The 21,579-nt window shown below is 43.8% G+C and overlaps 1 protein-coding gene across 1 annotated transcript in view; it reads left to right on the top strand.

The window, feature by feature from the left end:
- RBM19 (RNA binding motif protein 19) overlaps positions 1–21,579 on the top strand; it is a 420,351-nt gene that overhangs the window by 121,913 nt on the left and 276,859 nt on the right. Inside the window, exons 16-17 of the mRNA XM_085635231.1 lie at positions 14,102–14,213; positions 15,364–15,533. Of these exons, the coding sequence (XP_085491357.1) occupies positions 14,102–14,213; positions 15,364–15,533 (282 nt within the window). The remainder of the gene's footprint in view (positions 1–14,101; positions 14,214–15,363; positions 15,534–21,579) is intronic.

Raw genomic sequence — 21,579 nt, 5'->3', positions numbered from 1 at the left:
GAGGTTGCTTTCCCAGTGCAATTATGGACTAACTTCTTTGGTTAAAATCTGAAAGTACTGCTGGGTAATACCACTTTTTTCCCCTGGTTCCACCTTAATGGTCCACTGTTGCGTATGCCGGATTTGTAGGTGCTGTCCATACCAACAGAATGCTCAGGGTTGGGTGGGACTGAAGCTTCACACTATTTATACTTCTGAAGGTCCTATGCATCAAAAATAAGATAGATTAAGTCAATGACTTACGGTATGGCTGTGTGATTGTTTGCATCCAAAGTGCTTTCACCACTCAAAGCGAGGCTAAGTACCTTCCAAAGTGTCTAGTACACATATGGCAGAGTGAGGTGGGACTACACTTTCTGTGCCATGTTAATATGGTACCAGTACCAGCCCTATATTGGTTTTCTTACCTCTGCCAGCTTATGACCACACATCACCTCAGGCTCAGCTTTGGAAGGGGATGTTTCAGACCACTTCTTGATATCTCTGCAGCTGTCATCTCTACTATGCAACTAAATGCCCCCACTTACCATTAAACGTTGTATGAATGTATTTCAGTATTGACTGCTAGAAAAAAAAGGATTTCTTTCTGGACTATAATAAAGGTTAAGTGTCCATTGACCTTGCACTTTGAGCTGCCTGTAAAACTTGTGTTCAAGGACAAATTACGACAGACTGTGCCCTTAAATGGAGGAAATTCAGAGAACTACTAGCACTGGAAAGAACAGTCTGCATTTTTACATCCAGTTAAGCTCAATCACCAAGTATGACTCTTTGTCTATAGCGTAATACAAACTCAACACATGTTTTACACAACAGGCTGAGTACATCCTCAGGAGTCAACTGAAATGAAAGCAGAAAATGCCCCAAAATGGTGGAACAGTTGACTAATTCTCAACGGAGAAGTATAGACTGCAGCACCCTTCACAGTCTAGATTCCGGCCTCGGCACAGCACTGAGACGGCTGTCTTGGAAGTGGTTGACTCCATTAAGATGTCATTGGATCAAGGAGAAAACGGTGCCTTGATTCTACTAGATGTATCAGCAGCATTTGATACTGTGTCTCACACCATTCTTTTACGGTGTCTTGAGGACATTAGAGTCGGAGTCAGGCGCTGGCCTAGATTCGACCCTTCCTATAAAACAAAAGTCAGGCAGTTTAGTTAACCCCCTACTCTTCTGCCACCAAAGCCCCTAATTTTGGGGTACGTCCGGGCTCGGTTTGGATTTCTACTTTAATATCTATATGTGCCCATTGGCTTCCTTGGTGGAGTCCTTTGGTGTGAGGATAGTCTCTTATGCAGATGATACACAGTTGTTTCTATCCGTTGAGAATAATGTGGATCAGCGCTCTCCAATGCAGTTCCAATAAGACAGAGATCTTGTTGTTTGGAACTTCCCCCTTCAGTGGTAGGTTGATTGCTGGTCAAATCCTCTGCCCGTTCTGGCCACCGTTTTTTGTAACCTAGGAGTTAAGTTAGACCAGCAATTGACATTTGAGTCACATGTGACTTCTGTGGTGCTCTTATATTTTGCTATGCTCTACTCCCTTAAATTCTTGTTTCTGCTACCACTCCAGTCACAGAAAACAGTTATTGATGAATTAATCACATCTCGTTAGACTATAACAATGTTTGTATCTGGGCATACCTGGCCACCTGAGCAATATGCTACAGGTGGTCCAGAATGTAGTGTGTCAGCTACTAGGAAAGGATCCCTTGTCGTACTCAGATCTCTCCCTATCTGAAGTCTCTCCATTGGCTACTGATCAAGGAAAGAGCTTTATTTACCGGGTCTGGTGGCTCAGTGGACTAAAGCAGCCACTGCAGGGGCCTGTGTTCGACCTCACGGTCACAGGTTCAAATCCCGGCGGGTCCACTCAGCCTTTCATCCATCTGAGGTCGATAAAATGAGTACCATTGAGTTGGGTAACAATAAACATCTGTTATTCAGCGCCAAGACACCTACGGGTAATCGTGCGCTTTACAAATACACCTGTTATGTGTTATGTTATGTTAAGATCCTAGGATTGGTGCACAGAGCATTTTATGGTTTTGGCCTAAGGTATTTAACAGACTTGTACATTACTAAAAAATACAATAAAGTGCATTGTGCTTTGCGAGGCAATATTGTTACATGGACACCACAGCAATTGTTCTCTGCAGGCTACATTCCTAGGTAAGGTATAGAAGCGCAGTCGACTGAATCGTAATCTCGTAAAATAGAACCTAACATTCCCGTTATGAAACTAGGAGAGATAAGACCCACACGAAAAATGTATTAAATTATCGTTTAAAAAAAAAAAAAAATCTTTTCTATTTCCATAATACAAAAAGACAGCATTCACATATGTAGTACACTGCCGCACCGCAGTAGGTAACTCCACGTTGAATCATACAATGAACATTGAATTCAGTTGCCGAGATTGTCTCCCCCATCCTCCAATCGGCTTTGCATCGATGACTGCCTATCTATGTAACCAGAACACTCAGACAATGCTTTCCAACCCCACAATAATCATCTGTAATCTGAGAAGGTTGAGTTCCCCCCACCCCCAAGATAAAATATACATAACAATGGGTGCATCTGAGTGGCGTATGCCCACCCTGTAGTGTGTCACCCCACTCCTGTGGGGACCAGCCCGTTGTGAAGTGGGGGTGATGTTCATGTCCACTAAATAGGCTTTGAAGGGGCCCCAAATATCCTTTGGACGCGACGTGAGCTATAAAACCCTTTGGCATGCCCATTTTGCGCATCACTGCCAGGACAAAAGGCCATTCCAGAGAATCAAAGGCCTTTTCGGAGTCCGGTAAAATCACGGCAGCAGGCACCTCCGGTGAAATTCTATGCAGGACCGCAAATAGCGTCCACAGATTCAGGGTGGTCGATCTATGGGGAATGAAACCAGATTGAGCCGGGGAAATGATCTGGTCTAATAACAGGGCTTGATGCGACGCAATCATTTTGGCCAAGATTTTATAATCTAAGTTCATGAGCGAGAGAGGCCTATATGCTCCACATGACGACAGATCTTTACCCGGCTTGGGAAGTAGTATAATTACTGCTTCCTGTAGTGTGGGGGGCAGTTCGCCTTGTTCCAAGGCTTCATTATAAACTTCAAGCAAATGCGGTACCAATAGGTCTTTATAAGCCTTATAAAAATCTCCAGAAAATCCATCTAGTCCGGGGGCCGTGGATCCATTGATTGCGTCCATCGTGCTGGAGATTTCCTCTTTAGAAAAGGGTTCCGCAAGGAACTCCTGCATACATTTTTCTAGCCAGACCACCGCAATCTCTGCCAGATAGGTTGCTTGTGCAGAGCCATCATCGTCTCTCCGGGAAGTATACAGGTTTATGTAGTATGATAAAAATTAATCTCGTATTTCCGTTGTGTTCGAGAGAACGTCCGCCCTAGCCTATCCCCCTCTTCATATCGCCGGGCCTTACTATATTTGGTTAAAAAAAGAGTTTCCCTTTCTGCGACCTCCCTAAATTCAGTCAGTAGGGTCAATCTAGTTCCATTTCGTATGGTGTCGGGTCGGGCAGCCTACTCCCTATCTAGGTCTTCTAATTTTCGCTCAATGCTCATAATCGTAGCTCTGAGATCTTTTAATACTCCTGCATGTTTAGAAGCACAAACGCCACGGATTTATGCCTTAAAAGCCTCCCAGAGTGTCGCCCAAGTAGCAATGGAGCCCATGTTGAATTCAAAATACTCTTCAATAGCTACCTGAAGCTCTGCTCGAAAGAGACCATCTAGCAGTGCCTATCCAGGGAATATCCACTGTCTTTCCACCCCTTCAGGCCTAGGAACCAGCAGCTCCAAAACCACCGAGGCGTGGTCCGAATACGTTCTGGGGAGTAGTTTAATACTTTTGTACCAAGTAGACAAATTTGGAGTAATTAACCAATAATCTAATCTGGTCCAGGTATCATACGGGGCAGCGTAATGTGTGTAGGCAAGGGTGGTCTGATGTCGTCGTAGCCAAATTTCTAATAGTCCAATTGATTCGCAAAGCTCAAACAGAGCTTGGCGCGCTCGTGGCTTAGCATCTGAGGAAATGGAAGAGCTGTCTAGTTTTGGGTCAATTAGTAAATTAATGCATATAAACTCTGCCTCCATTTGCAGAATGTGGGAATGTACATCATGAAAATACTCCAGACAATCTATGTTAGGGGCATGTTCACTAGGGCTACACGGTGGCCCATTAATTGTCCCGTTACCATGGTGTAGTGGCCCTCTGTATCATTATGTACTTTATGTAGGTGGAATGGCAAGCGTTTATGTATTAAAATCGCTGTACCACGAGCATAGGTGCTGAACCCAGCGAAATATCTATGTGGACCCCAAGTGGAAGCAAACAAAGTAGCCTCTGTTCTAGGGAGCTGAGTCTCTTGCAGAAATGCAATATCAATCCCATGTCTCTGTAGATATTGCATTACATTCCTTCCTTTCTTTGCATTGTTCAACCTCCTAACATTCCAAGTGATAATTTTAAGGTTGGAAGAGGTAGGTAAATCATCTATAGCAGGTATATTGTTCTGTTAAACATTGTATTCAAATTGTTGGCGGTATTAACGTGGCAAAGTATACAACTAATGAAATGGAGTGGCTGCAAATATAGCCAGGAATATGGTAAACCCCCATGTCCCACCCCCATTCCTGCACACCCTAAAGCAGGGAACATCCCCAGTGAGCATACAGTTAGCTACCCCAAACAAACCATTTAACACTGAAGAGAGATAAGTATCCGAACAAATTATCAACATCGTACACAAAAGTGTGCTAAACACAGGGGGGTGGCAACGCCACTCCGTGTACCCAAACTATTGCTATTAAATTATAGTTAATACTTGCCGTCAATTTGTCAAAAGCTCCTGGAGGAGTCTGCCCTGTCTAATCTGGAAAACATCCTTTACTTTACTTTAGGTATAGCATTAGAATCAATACTTGTTGGGTTGCAGAACAATTCCAACAATCCCAGCTCTATGAATTCCTTCCTTATATAACCAAACCATGGTATGGCATACATATTATTCAAGGAGAGACAAAATTCCATTATATCCTTCATAGATGCGCTTCCAGGCTCCCACAGACCCTAGTCATATCAATAGGGATTCCAGCTTTATCTTATCCCTCAAGGACCCAAATCTGAAAGGCACATACAAGCAGATTTTGATTTTGGGACAGCCAACAACCAACAATCTACACATAAGCTTATTTTCTACCTGCTGCTTTTGCCCTGGACCTTTATATGCCGACACTCCTGCACTGTATGTCGCCACAGAGACACACTTATTCAGGTAGATCTCGCTCATTTCTCTAATCGGGTTTTGACTCTACCTTCTAGCAAATTAGAAGATCGACTCCACAGCTTCTTGAGTTTGGGTAGCCCTAGAGTGGTAAAAATTTTGCCACGTTAAATTTTAGTCTAAAGAAAGGCCCAAGTACATTACAGTCTTCACTCTTGAGATTTCCGTCCCCCCTAAAAAGAACTACCTGATTTTCACATTTCTTGAGCCTAACTCATTCTAAAAGATTTTTGTAGATTAGTTTTAAGATCAAGACCCCTCCCCTCCCCCATAACATTTTATTAAAAAAGCTGTAAACCATTAGAGGTCCTTGCCATTTAAACAGCATCATCTGTGTACAACAAAACTGGAAGGGCTCTTCACTTAATTCTGGGCAGATTTTTCCCTATTTGGTCAGGTTTGATTCTAAATCATTATTGTAGATAAGGAACAAAAGAGGGGCCATAACACACCCTTGTCTAACGCCTAAGTGTGACCGAAAATTCATAGAGTGTTCCCCATCTTTGCCATACCTGACCCTTATAGTAATATCCCAGTGCATTCTTTCTAATATCCCTAATCCTGATCAATTCCCATCCTGGTCATGCCCTCCCACAGCTTCCCACTGTTTACCATGTTGAAAGCAGAGAAGAGGTCCATAAACGCAAGATGAAAGGAGCCTCTCCTAGCCTTTATAAAGTTCTCTTAGGTCAACTGTAGGTTACCCCTTGATGAAATCCGTTCTGGACTTTTGACAAACATTGATCATCCTGCAGTCGAACTTCCAATCTGAAAGAGACTATTAGTCATGGATTCCCCACCTTAGAATTACTCCAAGGTGGCAGATTGGATCTGGAGAATTTTTCTTCAGAAGTACCCCTGCGCGTCGGTGGGTGGCATCGGTTGACTCCGTGTTCTTCGTTGGCGTCGTGGTCGCTGGAATGACATCACGGTATCTACTTAGACGCCGCCCCTGCGCACTGACGTCAGTTCTTTCTATTTCCACGCTAGCCAGCATAGATCCGGAGAGAGCGGTACCTCGAGTCACTTTATGACTCTCTTTTTGCTACTTTTTATTGACATCTATTCGAGTCGTTCGACTTCTGGTGCACGCAGGGCTGTCCCGTCCTCTAACCAGCTTCAAGGCTTGTCACTCCGTTCACAAGCTTATGTCGGTTACGGACCCGCACCTTGTGTGCCTTTGGTGTTTGGAGTGCGACCACAACCCGAAGTTGTGCTCCGACTGCCGGGCCATGAGCCCGAAGTCTTTGCGGGAGCGGTTCCGAAAGCTTCTCGAGGCCCAGCAGTCCATTCCGTGCCATTCGAGGTCCCGGTCGAGAGTGAGGTCACGGGACCGGTCGCGGAGTCGTCACCACCACTCCTCGTCAAAGTCTTTGTCTTCGAGTAAGTCGAAGCACAAGAAGAAGGTGAAGAGCACCTTCGCTCTTCGCGTTCTCCCCGTCTGTCGGCCGATGCGACGCGGGTAGTAAAAGGTAGTCGTCCGGCTCCGCCTGCGTAGCCTGTTGGGTTTACTCTGGCCTTCCCTCACTTCCCGGGAGCCGGAGCGATCCCTGCCCAACTTCATAGCTTTTACGAAGCCCTTCATTCCATCTTTGGGGAGTCTGACTCCTCCGGCGCGCATTCAGGCCCTTGGAACTCAGCTAGTGCTCTAGGCCTTCGATGCGAGCGGCTTCGGCTTTGGCGCCGCAGGGCGCCCAGGGATCCAGGCCTGGATCCGGATCTGCGCCGGTCGACCTCTTGACACCTCCTCCGGCGCTGAATCCAGTGGCGACACCTCCGACGCCGGTTGTGTCCTCAGCCGACGTTGACCCTGGCTACCCTTCGATGTGGACACGGACCCGGACCGGAGTCGACTGACTTCTGGACCAGCGCCAACCGGTACTTTTGTACCACTGTTCTCCACTGGTGTTCCCTATCCAAGTCCAACACAGGGGCTCCTGTGGACAGGATGATTGCACGCCACAGCCCGGCCCCAGGCGACCCCATTTTCCTCTCCTAACATCCCACCCCAGAGAGCTTGGTGGTCCAAGCCTCGACTTCCAAGGGCGCATTCCCTACTGCACCACCTGGTAGGGAATCTAAAAAGCTGGACCACCTTGGGAAGAAGATGTTTTCTTCCTCCGGCTTAGGACTGCAGTCGGCGAACACCGCATGTCTCGTTGGCCGTTACTCCCACTCGGTGTGGCACTTGGTCTCGCAGGTGCTGCCACAGTACTTAGAGGAGACCCGGGCTGTGCTCTTCCGTGCAGTTGCTGAAGGGAGAGCCATGGCGAAGTTCACGATAAGATGTGTGCTGGACACCGCCGACTCACTAGGCAGGATGATTTCAACGTCCGTAGCCCTGAGACGCTACACCTGGCTGAGGTCCACTGGCTTTTCGGGTGATGTACAAGCAACACTTTTGGACATGCCCTTTGATTGCTGTCGCTGATTTGGCGACAAGGCAGACAACGCGCTCGAGTGCTTTAAGTACTCCAGGGCTATGGCCAGATCCTAGGATCTCGCTTCCACCTCACGCCCTGCGCAGCCTGCTTTTCGCCCCTTTTGTGGCTACAGAAGGGTTGCCCCACCACGTTCCGCCCAGAGCCGCAGACCAGCGCAAGCTGTCCAGCCTCTGCGCAGCTGGGGACGTGGGCCCCTCTGTTGTGGGTATGGGGGCCAGCGGGCGGGCCAGTCCACCAGCACCCCCTCTGCAGCAGCCTCCAAGCCCTCCTAGTCTGACCTTTCAGGGCAACCATTCGCCAGTGGGCGTCCGGATTCGCCATCACCTCCCCCACTGGCTCAGCATCATGTTGGGTTTTGCAGATAGTCTGAAGGGGCTACTCCCTCCCTTTCAAGACTACCCCTCCATCCATGCCACCTCAATTCCATCGCATGTAGGAGGATCACTTGGCCCTTCTCCAACAGGAAGTTACGGCTCTCTTGGCCAAGGGAGCCATCGAGTGAGTTCCTGTCCCAGAAGTAGGTTGTGGTTGTTATTCCCACTACTTTCTGGTGCCCAAGAAGGACAAGGGCCTGTGTCCTATCTTGGATCTCAGGAACGTCAACCACTTCCTCTGGAAGGAGAAGTAAAAAATGTTGACACTGGCTCAGGTCCTGTCTGCCCTTGAGACTGGATGGTAGTGCTGGACTTGCAGGACGCTTATTTTCACATCCCCGTCCTGCCAGCCCATCAGCGTTACCTACGGTTCATGGTGGGCCCGAGCACTTTCAGTTTACCGTGCTCCCCTTTGGCCTTACCAGCACCCCTCGGTGTTCACGAAAGTGATGGCTGTGGTCACAGCTCATCTGCGCAGATCAGGGGTTCCCGTCCTCAGGCTGTCGTCTCCCACCTCCAGTCTATGGCGACCTCCTGCATTCACTGGGGTTCACCATCAACGTGCTGAAGTCACACCTGATTCCCTCTCAGAAGCTCCTTTTGATCAGAGCGGTTCTGGACACAGCAGTTTCGGACTTATCCTCCCGAATAGCGAGTCCAGGATATTCGAGCTATGATTCCGATCTTTTAGCCTCTATCCCGGGTTTTGGCCAAAATGACCCTGAGGCTACTGGGCCTCATGACCTCCTGCATCCTGCTGGTGGACTATGCCAGTTGCCATATGCGGACTCTGCAGTGGAACCTGAAGTTCTAGTGGGCACAACATCAGGGGAATCTTCCCGATTGCATCCAGATCTCAGAGGGCACTGCACACCAATTAGAGTGGTGGCTAACGAGCCAGGATTGAGGCAACGGCATATCCCTCTCCCTTCCTCAAACAGAGTTCACAGTAGTGACGGATGCATCACTTCTGGGGTGGAGCGGCCATATGGGAGAGGCGGAGAGAGGCTCTGGTCTCCGGCGGAGTCCGAGCTCTACATCAACCATCTGAAGCTTCGGGCGATCCGTCTTGCTCTGAAGGCATTCCTTCCTTCTGTCAATGGGAGAGTAGTGCAGGTGTTCACGGACAAGACCACCGCCATGTGGTTCTGCAACAAACAGGGTGGGGTGGGGTCGTGGACCCTATGTCGGGCTCCGTGCAAGGGTAGATGGAGTGAGGAGCTACTTAAATGGGCTACCGCTGAAATGGAGGCGCTACAGTGTAAGAAATACAGAGGACTGCGGAGAAAGACGATCTCTTTGGACTGGGCTCATCTGATAGAACAGTTTAGATCTGAGACGGGCGGGGAGGCCGAAGATGGTTGGGATACACCACATGACTCTACATGAAGTGCTTGATTCCTAACTATACCACAGAGCGCATATGTGTGCCTATTCCCCTTCCGCTCTCTTTCTCCTCCTCTCCCCCTCTTTCAACTCCCTTCTCAGGACTCTTGCCCCGGTTGGAAACATTATGCAACAGGACGGATTAGTTCATAGCGGCCACGTTAAAGGAATAGTTTTGGGGAGGGAACTAATGTGGGAGGGAATTAGAAAGGAGGGACCAAAAGTTTCTTTAAAAATGTAATGTTGACAATTGATTGGACGGATGTTCGTTTGTAAGTATAAGATTCGTCATTGTCTTTTAGAATATGTATATTTTAGCGAATGATTTCGAGTTAATTATGTCACCGTACTAAAACAATTATCCGATGTATAAACATGATAAAAACTAAATGTGGAATGTAATGCTTGCTTGCAAACCCTGATGCCTAACAAAAAGTTGTGAGAAAAAAAACTTTGAACCCATGACACGCCTGCTGATAAATCATGTCTAACTTCAGGTGCATTATTCTCTTGGAAGACTTTCCATTGAAAAAACAACTTTCAGTTTTCCTCTGAGCTCAGGACATTAAAGTTTGAGGTTTGTTAAGACGCGAGGAAGTGAAGGAGACCAAAGAAACGCTTATGTGACTTTAGCAATTGGGTAAAAAAAACAGATTCACACAGGAAATACAACATACTTTTCTAAATAAATTAGGCAGAAGACTAACCTACCAGAGTAAGTTTTTCATATTATTTCTGAGTGTGAGTACCCTAAATCCGTGCAATCTGTTTTGTTTAGCCTGCTTGACAACTCTTTTTAGTTTCTTCTGTGTTAAAATCATACAAAATTGCTCACACATTAGATAGAAAAAATATGCCATAGACCCAGAACTGCAATATTGATCTAATTTGTAAAGCTTCTATGTATTGCTGGAAATGTTGGAACCAGTCAGAGTCCCATCTTAGGTCAATTATCTCAAGGACATCCGTGTCCAGTCAGAATCATGAAACAACTTGATTCATTTATTATAATTAACTTGTCTAATATTTTAACAAAACTCTCAAACATGCCCCACAATTGGAAAATCAGTTATGGTTAAACCTCTGCTTAAGAAATTTGACAGCTCAGGTAATTTTCATCCAGTGTCTTTGTTACTTTTTCTGGGCAAATTGTTACAAAAGCTTATCTATAGCCAACTGCAGGGAGTTTGCCAAAAAAGAAACTACTTGACTCCTTTCAAGCAGTTTTTCTTCCTGCTTTAGAACCAAGGTACTTGTGCTCCACTTTGTGGAGGCTGGCTGATTGTAGTGGTGTTTGATTCTCCATTTCTGTCAGCCACCATTGACCACAACATCTGCAAAGCTCTTTGTATTAGGTGTGATTCAAAAAACAGGATCCCCTATGTCTAGATAGAAAATACTGATTTATTCTTGCATTAATTTGTTATCCAAGTTCAAATTGTCAAATTCTATGTAGACCTAGCGCTCACTTTTCCAGTGAAATGGCACAACATCATTGGTGTTAGGAGGCAGATCAACTCTGGAGATTTGATATGCTGCTACAGATATCCGTTCACACATTCTTTAAATACTATAGAAGAGTTGGTTTCAAAATTGACCTGTTTCATTAATTTACATTTTATTTCTGTATCCAGTCCAGTCAGAAACCTTTATTTCGGTCGATACGACCATAAAAGCATACAATAAAAACAGTAAATGCAATACAAGGAAATAGAAAAAAAGGTAATCCAATAAGATGTCATCCTGATCTATAATTAGGCACTGACATAGTTCCATATCCGGCGGCTCAATAAAGTGCATATGCAAGATAAATACGGTGCAAAGGACAATGAGTATAAAATACACAACTGAGCGAATAGTTTCAATGCGGGTCATACCGAGGAGTTAGTTCAAACAGCAATCAGAGTCATAACTTTAGAATACAAACTGTATACACGCATATAAAAAGTAAAACCAAATGCATTTTAAGGTTCAAACAGTTTAAAAAAATTAAAATATAGGTTAAAACCCCAAAGAACTGCAACGATGTGCTGCTGTAACTAAAGTAACGATTTTACAAAAGTCATGCGCCTACGCCACATTGAAGTCAGAAATCGTGATACGGCAAAGACAATGGGCTTACGGGTGTCAGACTTCAAAACTCTAAATGCCTCAGCACAGTGAACAAACCCCAAGTTCCTGCACAATTGGACAAGCCAGCGCTTCCTTATTAATGTATAACCCGGACAAAAGAAAAAGATATGAAGCTCCGTCTCTTCCTCCCAATTGCAAGCTGGGCATTCTTTAAGAGAAGAATGTGTCCATTTGCGGGTGAATACACGGGGCGGCAAAATGCCCATTCTAAACTGGACATACAGTTTTCTCACCAAAAATGGCTGGATGTCATCTAAAAAAGATTCCATTCTGTAATCATCTTTTAGCTATAAAAATTGGGCAGTCAGTTGACCTACAGAGGGACGTCCCTGTACAGCGGCAAGCTTGCTCGAATGGTAAGCTTTTATCACTTCAGAAGGTGGGGTTGCAGCACATGCTTCCTCAGGGTTGCTCCACAATGTTGGTTTTCCCATCTTAGTGCATTCCTCCTTTATATGTGCAAACCAGGGGATTTTTACTACTCCCAGAAGGCTAAATATCTTTTAGTTCTGGTCTGTACGCTGCCAGTTCCGGTGTCACCCACAATCTGCGCCAAAAAGTTAAGGGTCTGAGGCCCAGCTCCTCCTCAATCGGTCTAATTCCTAGATCCAACCTGCATGTAAGTCTGCAACCTTTTCGATAGAAGCGGTGTTATCCACCGCGACTACCACTTCACCCAGTTCTACTAACACTGCAATGACTGCTGCATACAATGCAGACAGAGTTTCTGGTGATAGCAGGATTGCCCCCCCACTTAACTCTCCTCCTGTTGTTTGAAAGGGTTAGGCCACTTTCTACAGCGATACTAGTGGGCACAAGAGTTCCCAAATTTGGTAACTCCAATACTAATGATAAAGCATTGCGATCGCTGTCATGTCGTGGGAGGACAGTGAAGTCACGGACTCTGGACCACAGCCTAGTCTCCACTAGGATGTAATCCAAAAGAGAAGCTTGGCCAGTTCTATTGAATGTTAGTTTCCCTGGGGTATCCGAGGGTGTGCGACCATTGCACGCTCGTGAGGAGTGCGCCAGTGTGAATGCATTGATCTGTATTGCCAGCGGAGACCAGGTCTTAATTGGTGTAATTTGGGGTTCAGGAATTAACCACTGTACATCTTCTTCAGTGGGAATTGCATCACCCATATCTGGGAGGGGCTCATATTGACAGTTAAAATCACCCCCATTATCAACCAAGTATTTGGGGGGACAACTGGCATAAAATAATTGAGATGGTCAAAAGTCATGGATTCCATAGTCACACTCACAGGACAAGAGTAGATGTTAACAAGGGCCAGTTCCAACTTGGTAGAAAAGGTGAGTACTACACATAAAATATCACTATATCCAGAGTCCAGGGATTTGGCCGTGCAGCCCTAGTGTGAACCCACCCAAATACATAAACCGCCGGATGGTCTCCCCCTGCCTCCCGAAATCGCTTTATCCACATTTGTGAGCGACTACTGACTTTTATTTGTTCCTAATGGTTATCACATAATGAATATGCCACGATGTAAAAGGAAATCTTTCCTTCAGGTAGGTTTGCTCTCCATCATGGATATCTTCTTTCTTTGGTAAACAACCTGCACCCTCCAAAGTTTCATAAATATATTTTCTCTCATGTAGGCTGAAACATAATTGAGGGGCTAGGGCTTATGTAGGGTAATGTGGATGTAACAGAATTGATGGACTTAAATGAGCAGTAACTAATTCTCTGTGTACCATCTGTTAAGAATTGGTTTTCTTAAAACTGATTGCAAATATTTCCCTTTGTGTTTAATGTTTAAAGATGATTTACAGATGTGTTCTTGGTTATGTTGTGGACCGATTGGGAATATATTAACTGTGAACTATATTGGAAATACTCCTTGTGGAAATCTGTAACATCTCCTGATTAACAACTCAGCCACGTTGGCAATTACTGCTGCATTCTGTAAACAGGGTTTGAAACTAATAGTTTCATTTATACTGGCCATCTCAGCAGCTATCGACCTAGAGTTCCTAATATTTGGGAGTTCCCCATTAATTGTAAGAGAAGGAGGTGAGCTGGATGTAAGCATATGAGCAAGTTGCTCAATGCAATAAATCTGGTATGTTAGTCAACTTCCTCTGATTAACAAAGGTTCATCTACTGTCATTGCTCACCCTCCTACGGGGATGTATGGGGACACAATCTAGTTACAGGGCTCTGTTTAGGATATGTTTGGACCTCATGATGTTCGAGCCAGGTTTGTTTATCAAAATGTAAGTCCAAAACTTTCAGAAGAAGGTGTTACTTGGGAATATGTGTGGCAAGTTTATTATTGTGAGTAATATCTGCCTTTTTGGCTTCTTTCCCATATTCTTTCTAATATATGTGTGTGCCATTGAAGAGTTAAATGGTTCAGTTTCTCTAAGTACTAAGTACATCGACCATACCCCTACCACAGGTTTCCTCATTTTTGTATTCTCTTTCAGTTTCAGCATGTGCCATTGTATTTGGAATGGGCTCCAATGGGAATCTTTTCTACAGCATCTCCCAAGAAGGTGGCTCAGGTGGGAGAAGAAGAAAAAACGAATTTGCCAACTGGTAAGAGAGTGAACAAGAAGATGGACATCTGAAATGTGGGGAAGAATTAGGATAAAGCGAAGTGTGAGGGATAGTAACAAAAGCGCATTGTTTTGGGTAACAGACTTCATTGAGCACTAATGCAAAAGACGTTGAAGAATTATAGAACTCGAGTACAGTCTTTAGTTTAGAATGGAGGGTGGGCTTCAAGGAAACTGTTCCTGTGGGACTTTGTTTAGTTTGCAAGATAGTGGAGGAGAAATAGATGTAGCTGCAACCATGCTAATGAAATGAAGCATGTGCATTTGTGTTAAACAGGTGACTAGTGTATCTGATGAAGAACTGGAGAAGAAGAAGCCATTTTTAAGGGTGCATGATTGAAGGGATGGACAGGGGAAAGGTGCCTGACTGGTTGAGGAGTTAATAGTGTGCAGCATTATGAGAAATAATTGTTTAATGTTATATTGTTTGGGTGCGAAATTGTGTTGAGAAGAAGTGGATGCATACATTTAACTTTTCACTCTGGTATATTAATCTATCTTTCCAATTACATCTAATTACTTTGTTTCTGTCTTTTGAAGGTTATTCTTCAACACAGATCACTTTCATTCTTAATGTATGTAAATAGATGTAGTTCTCAGTACAAAAATTGATTTCATAACTGTTTAAAAGGGAGACAGTATTTCATCATTGGTGAAATTTGACATTATTATAATGTAATGCAAATTTCATAACCATTTGTGATACTACTGCTGTCTTGGTTTGTCCACAGTGGAAAATAATAATATACACATTATTAAATGGTGCTAGCAAGTCTCAACTGACTATTGAACTGAACCAGACATTAAAAATGTAAAGTGTAGTGTGAAGTAAAATTGTGCTCAAAGTGCTAGAATGTGATCAACATTTGCTCGGCTAATTCCATTTGGATTATCATACAAGGAGACCAATACTCTCTTAAATTTATTTTCTGAAAGGTCTGACTTATTGGTTTATATGTTTCTTCTTCATCCATTCCTGATTTTATTTGGGGCTACTTTTCTGTAAAACATTTCAAACTTATTTTGTATGCGTCCATTAGCAGATTTGAGGCAGTAATTCTCCTCAGTGCTCATATTTAACTGAATGTCATGTGGTCAAATTGCAGAAAGCTTTATCCTTCTTTCTGTAGATTCTGATAATATTATGGAAGCGGAAAATATTCCTGCACAGGTCACTGCAAAGGAAAAAGAGGAGGAGGAGGAGGAGGATGAAGAAGAGGAGGAGGATGAGAGTATTCCAGGTTGTACATTGTTCATCAAAAACCTGAATTTCACAACCACAGAGGAGACACTACAGAAGGTAAGGGCTTGGGGAGCTTCTTAAGCTTTGTTTCCAAAGCAAAAATGTTTTTTCTAAATGATCTATGTCTGTTTATTGGCCAATGCTAAAAAAATAACATCTATAAACATGTAGATGTGCACAGCCTCGGAGTTGTCAGGCTGCACTAGTACCTATCTGTAATCAGTTGATTCCACTTGAAAACCAGTCAGCATATTTCCTTCCTAACAATCTTTCATCCTCTGCTGCAGCTTTTCCAAATGACTCAATATTTAAGACTTCTGATGGATACATTTAACTGCAGATTCTTAACCTTTGGAATATTCTCAAGTGCCAGACGGAGATTTTCCTCAGCAATTCCCCCAAGCACTGGTACCTGGCTCTGTACGGCTGAGCAGTGACTTCACACTGCCCTGAAAGTGATGGTGTAGACCCACATTTAAGTGCCACACCTACACAGTTATGTCAGTTCATTTTTTAGGTCTTGCGTAGACACGAGAAACAGTTCTCTTCTGTCAGTTTATTCATGACCAGTGGAAGAATAGGTTTCCATTTGTCCATAGGACTGGAAAGCTATAATTTCAGACCAGTGGGTCCTGCACGTTGTGGAAAACTGGTAGAACCTACCCTTCAAGCAGCCTCCCCTAGGTTAGACCTTTTGCAGGAATGTCTTCTCTTTCTACAGGAAGAAGTGGCTGAATTGCTTCAGAAATGAGCTGTGGAGTTGGTGCCAGAGCAGATGATTGGTCTTGATGCTTCCTTGTTCCACAGAAGGACAGTGGTCTTTGTCTGGTCCTAGACCTCTGAGTCTTGAACCTCTTTCTCTGCAATTCCCTAGTGCAGGTTCTGTTGGCACTTAATCTCAGAGACTAGATGATCTCTCTCAACTAACAGGATGGATGTTTTCATATACTGTTCTAAAGTCCCACAGGAAGTGGGCTTGGCTCACTACAAGTTTTCGGTTCTACCCTTTGTTCTGATATCGGCACCACAAGTCTTCTCGAAAGAAGATGGTAGTTGTGATAGCCTATCGCAGGAGGTGAGGTATCCTGGTTTTTCCCTTATCTGGATCCAGGACTCCAGAGGTGGTGCTGTCACACCTACTGTCGTCCACATCTCTCCTGCACAACTTAAACTTGTTAATCATTGTGCCCAAATCTGACCTGAAGCCCTCTCAGTGCCTTCTATTTATAGGGGTAGTGACATCCATGTGCTGCTCCCACAATTGCAGGAAGGGGCTTGAATTCTAGCCCTGTGTGTCTGTTGCCTGCTCGGTGTGCTGGCTTCTTGAATTTTCGTGGTCACTCATGCCCGCTCGCACGTGGCGGCTTTCTAGTGTTGCCCTTGCAAACAGCGCTTCCAACATGGGGGTGAACTCATGGACTTCATTGTGGCTTTGGAGGACACTGCATCGCAACTTGCCTTGTGGGGTGTAGATGAGAAACTTTCCAGAGGAATGCTCTTTCAACCCCCCTCTAGTGGTGACAGCGGTGGTGACAGATGCCTCAATCCTGGAATGGGTGCTTATCTCGAGACATTAGAGAGCAGAGACCTTTGGTCTCCAGAAGCAAAGAGTCTTCACATAAACCTACTCGAACTTAGGGGGATTCACCTGGTGCGGAAGGCATTTTTCCTTTCTTTCCAAGGGCAGTCAGTCCAAATCTTGACAGATAATGCGACCATGATTTGGTATATCGAAAAACGAGGGGGAGTGGTGTTCCAGGCTCTCTGCTAAGAAGCCCTGAGAATCTGGCTGGTGATGAATCATCTAGTGGGTTTGCTGAACATCTGAGCAGACAATTGGTGTCTGCATTATCTTTCTGACCATCAGTGGCGGCTCCACCTAGAGTTTGTGAAGAGCATCTTTGTTCTGTGGGGTGTATCCCACTAGGATCTCTTTGCCTGTCATTCCAGTTCGCATTTCCCAAAGGTCTCTACCCTTCAGGATCTGATGCAAGGCGCATCAGGGGATGCATTTCGGTCGAAGTGTAACTTTCCTCTCCGCGGCATGTTTCCTCCCATACCCTTCTTTCCTCTGGTTCTGAGGAAGATCCACCAGGACAGGGCTGAAGTCATTCTAGTCGCCCCGTATTGGCAAGAAGGGTGTGGTATGCAGACCTTCTACACCTCTCCCTGGGTCCCCCTATTAATCTTCCCCTCAGGGTGGAGGCCCTTTTCTAGTCAAAAGGGCAAGTTCTTCACCCATGTCTTCATAACCTACAGCTTCATGTATGGAATTGAGCGAGGACACTTAATTTCACCTGTGTGATGACATAGTGGATGTGATCTTATCTGTACGTTGTTCCTCCAGCAAATCTGTGTTCTCCGGTAGATGACACAGTATATAGTTTATTGAATAGACCACCAGATTCACCCCTTGAAAGCGAGGCTGTCTGACATTCACAGATTCACGTTAATTTGGTTCTGACTTTTTTTTAATGGGGGCTTAATTTGAGCCCATTCACAGTTGTTCTTTACGTCTTTTAACTATTAAGAGTTTTCTTGTTGCAAAGACTGATGCTAAGTGTGTCTGTGAGTTGCAAGCACTGTCCGTGAAGCTCCCATTCACCACTTTCTACTCCCAACAAGTTCTTCGGAAGGTGCAGACCCCTTTCCATCTGGGTCAGTCAATAACATTGCACAAAAAACACTGGCAACCGTATTTATTCTTTTTTTAATTTATGCAAAATGGCTCAGAGAACGTGGGTCTTCTTTATATTCCAATTTCTATTAACATTAAACAGTAGAACATTTCATGAAGGTGTTCTTATATAAATATATGTAACAATAATGTTTCCTACATCAATAGTACACATTATTCTAAAGGGTAAAATAGATACTAACCAAACAACATTCACACCAGTCATACCATCTATGATACCATGATATTCAACAACACATCCTCATCCTTCAATAGAATACTGTGACACCTAACAAATAAGGATAGACTTTGTGAATACCAACAACAATGATTTTACATGTTCAATCAACATTTGATTACACAATTGATTTTTTATGTATCTTGATCTACAGTAGATACTCATTTCATGTATAGCTCTTGGATGTTCTATCCATATGACTTGTGTTCTTAACCCTTCATCTTTGTCTATACACGATTCCGCGATACACCATTTTCTTCAGGAAAGCCACCTTCAAACATTTTTCTTGTAGGTATCCTGCAATCATATTTTACATTCTACCGAGCAAAATAACAGAAGAAGTAACAATAAATATAATTAAAAACACTAAACCAGGTCAGAACCTCCCAAAGTAGTATACTATCACCATTTGTATAGTGACTTTAAATGCATGGTGGCCCTAGAGTTAAAAGCCATAACTTGTGACTCACTACAAAATGATACAGAGTTCACTATTTCTGCTCTCCACGTGAACAATCTATACTAACGAAAGAGTGCTTGACAACACCCTTATTGTGCTCGCACTCCATGAAATTGCTCCGAGAGCTACATGCCATCATGGTAGGTGATATTCAGTGAATCATATATTTACTTATCCTATGTTTAAGGATCCTCAAAACCAGTGGGTCTGTATATATTGACAGGACGATGCCTCCAAATTTGGAGACAGCTGCGAGAGCACTAAAAGGGTAAAGGATTATATGTAAGGAAAATAATCCCAAGAAATAAAATTACTATTGAAATTGGTACATCTAGGGAACCTGTCAGATGAGGCTTCACGTACCTAAGACACAAGAAGATGCAATGTGTTGTGAAAGAAGAATATAAGGATTGCATTTGGTATGGGGGTTGAGGTTGCATTGTTCAGCATTCCGTCCATCATCTGTTCTTTTTGCATTTGTCGCCGTAAGTGGAAAGGTATAGCCAGATGTGGGTCCTGTGCTCACTGCGCCACTGAATTCAAGCTAGCCTGGCTGATGATGGGTGATACCCCAAAACTGGTCCCAGGATGCTTATTTCCGGTCCAGGGAGGACCAGGCTTGGCAGTTTGAGCTGGGCTGTTCCCTTAAGGAGCAAGGTCAAGACTGATTTGCATGTGGCTGAGTCCAGACTGGGTGCTGTGGTGGGCAAAAAAACAATGGATTAAACTCAGATTGGTTGACTGGGAGTAAATGTTTGCATTGTTGAGCATTCCGTCCATCATCTGTTCTTTATGTGTGTGTTGTATTTAATGGCATTTTCCCAAGGAATCTCACTGTTGAGACCTTGTATGTATGTATGTATCTAAAGTAAAAATCCCAAATACTTCCCTTCTTTTCCTTATTTCATTAGGTTCACCCCTACCTTTATTTCAGTTGTTTTCCAGAGTTAGCCATTTTATCTCTTCTGTTTTGTGCATTTTTTCTGTGTAATGTTTGACTAGTGGTGCGTTCATTTTAGCTGTTCTAATTGTGGATCTGTGCTCTGTCAATTAGTGGCCAAAGGCCGTCCTGTTTCACCCACATAGCCTAAGTGGCCAGGGGCACAGGAGGAGGTAAACAATATTTTTTGTCTTACAGTTGGTAAACGTCCTTAAATGCACTGTATAGTTATTCAAAGTGAAGGTATCCATCTCAGTGTCACTGTCGTATCTTACATAGGTTGCATTTGTAGTTTCCGAATATGGGTGTACCATCAATAATTTTCTGTGCAAATGGTGTTGATCTCTCTAGATGAGATCTCACTAAATGGTCTTTAAGATTTTTGTTATGTCTATGTGCAAACATGGGTTTTGGAATCCTCAGATTCTGGTGTGCATCACTGTTTAGTGTGTGCCAATTAGAACTGACAATTTGACTTACTTTTTTGTGAATGCCTGATGACACATACTAGTTTTGTCTTTGTGATGTTTGGGTATAGCATAAATAGTCCCTGTCATAGAACCTGGCTCTCTTAAAGGCTTCTCGCAATAGTCTCCTGGGATATCATTTAGTGATTAATTTTAATTTTCATCATGACTGCTCTTGTGTCATAGTCTTGCAAGTTAGAATAATTTCTTCTAAATCTTAAAACTTGTCCATAGGGAATGCTCTGCTTCTGATTTCTTGGATGAAAGTATTGAAATGCAATTTTGTATTCCTTGCAGTGGGTTTCACATAAAGATCTACCTCCAACCTGCCATTGTTGTGACGGATCAGTATGTCCAGGAATTCCACTTGTGTTAGGCTGCAATGTGCTGTGAATTTCATATTGAGATCGCATAGATGAAGCCATAGGAGAAGTTTGTTCAGATCTTCCTATGTGCCCACCCAGATGAAAAACATTTCATTTATGTATCTTGACAAATTGGTCACAGACTCAAAAAAGGAGCTATTTCATTATGAATAAATGTATGTTCAAATAAAGCCACATAGATATTAGCTATAGTGAGTGCACAGGAAGCATCAAATCTTACATTAAAGATACCAGGCATATCATTACTTTGATTGAGGGCCTCACCTTCAATCCCACCTATGACATCCTTTTCACATTAGACATTGAAGCTCTTCTCAGTACATTCTTTAAAAAGAGGCAATCAACGCAGTGGCTCAGGTGAAACATCAACAGGATGCCCGCAGTGTTTTCATTACAGAATGCCCTCAAATTGTGCTGAAAGACAACACCTTCGAGTTTGGAGAACAGCTATCCAAACAAATAAAGGGAGTCAGCATGGGGGCTTCCCGTGCACCCAATGTAGCTAATATCTATATGGCTTTATTTGTACATAAATGTATCCATGATTAAATGACTCCTTTTTTTGAATATGTGACCAATTGGTCACAGAATCACAAATTTTAGATTAAGAAGAAATTGTACTAACTTGCAAAACTATGATACAAGAGCAGTCGTGATGAAAGAAAAAGTCATCACTAGAGGATATCCAAATGCATGTGTAAGGCATGTGACAGTGCCATTGAGATGGATACCTTCTCTCTGAATACATATACAGCACATTTAAGGATGTTTACCAACTGTAAGACCAAAAACATTGTTTTCCCCCTCCTGTGCCCAAGTCACTTGGGCTATGTGGGAGAAGCAGCACAGCCTTTGGCCACCCGTTTGACAGTGCACAGATCAGCGATTAGAACAGCTAAAGTCAATGCACCACTAGTCAAACATTACACGAAAAA

The sequence above is a fragment of the Triturus cristatus genome, chromosome 11, assembly GCF_964204655.1.
Source record: "Triturus cristatus chromosome 11, aTriCri1.1, whole genome shotgun sequence".
In the NCBI taxonomy this organism is placed as follows: domain Eukaryota; kingdom Metazoa; phylum Chordata; class Amphibia; order Caudata; family Salamandridae; genus Triturus; species Triturus cristatus.
This window is presented reverse-complemented; position numbering and strand designations above follow the sequence as displayed.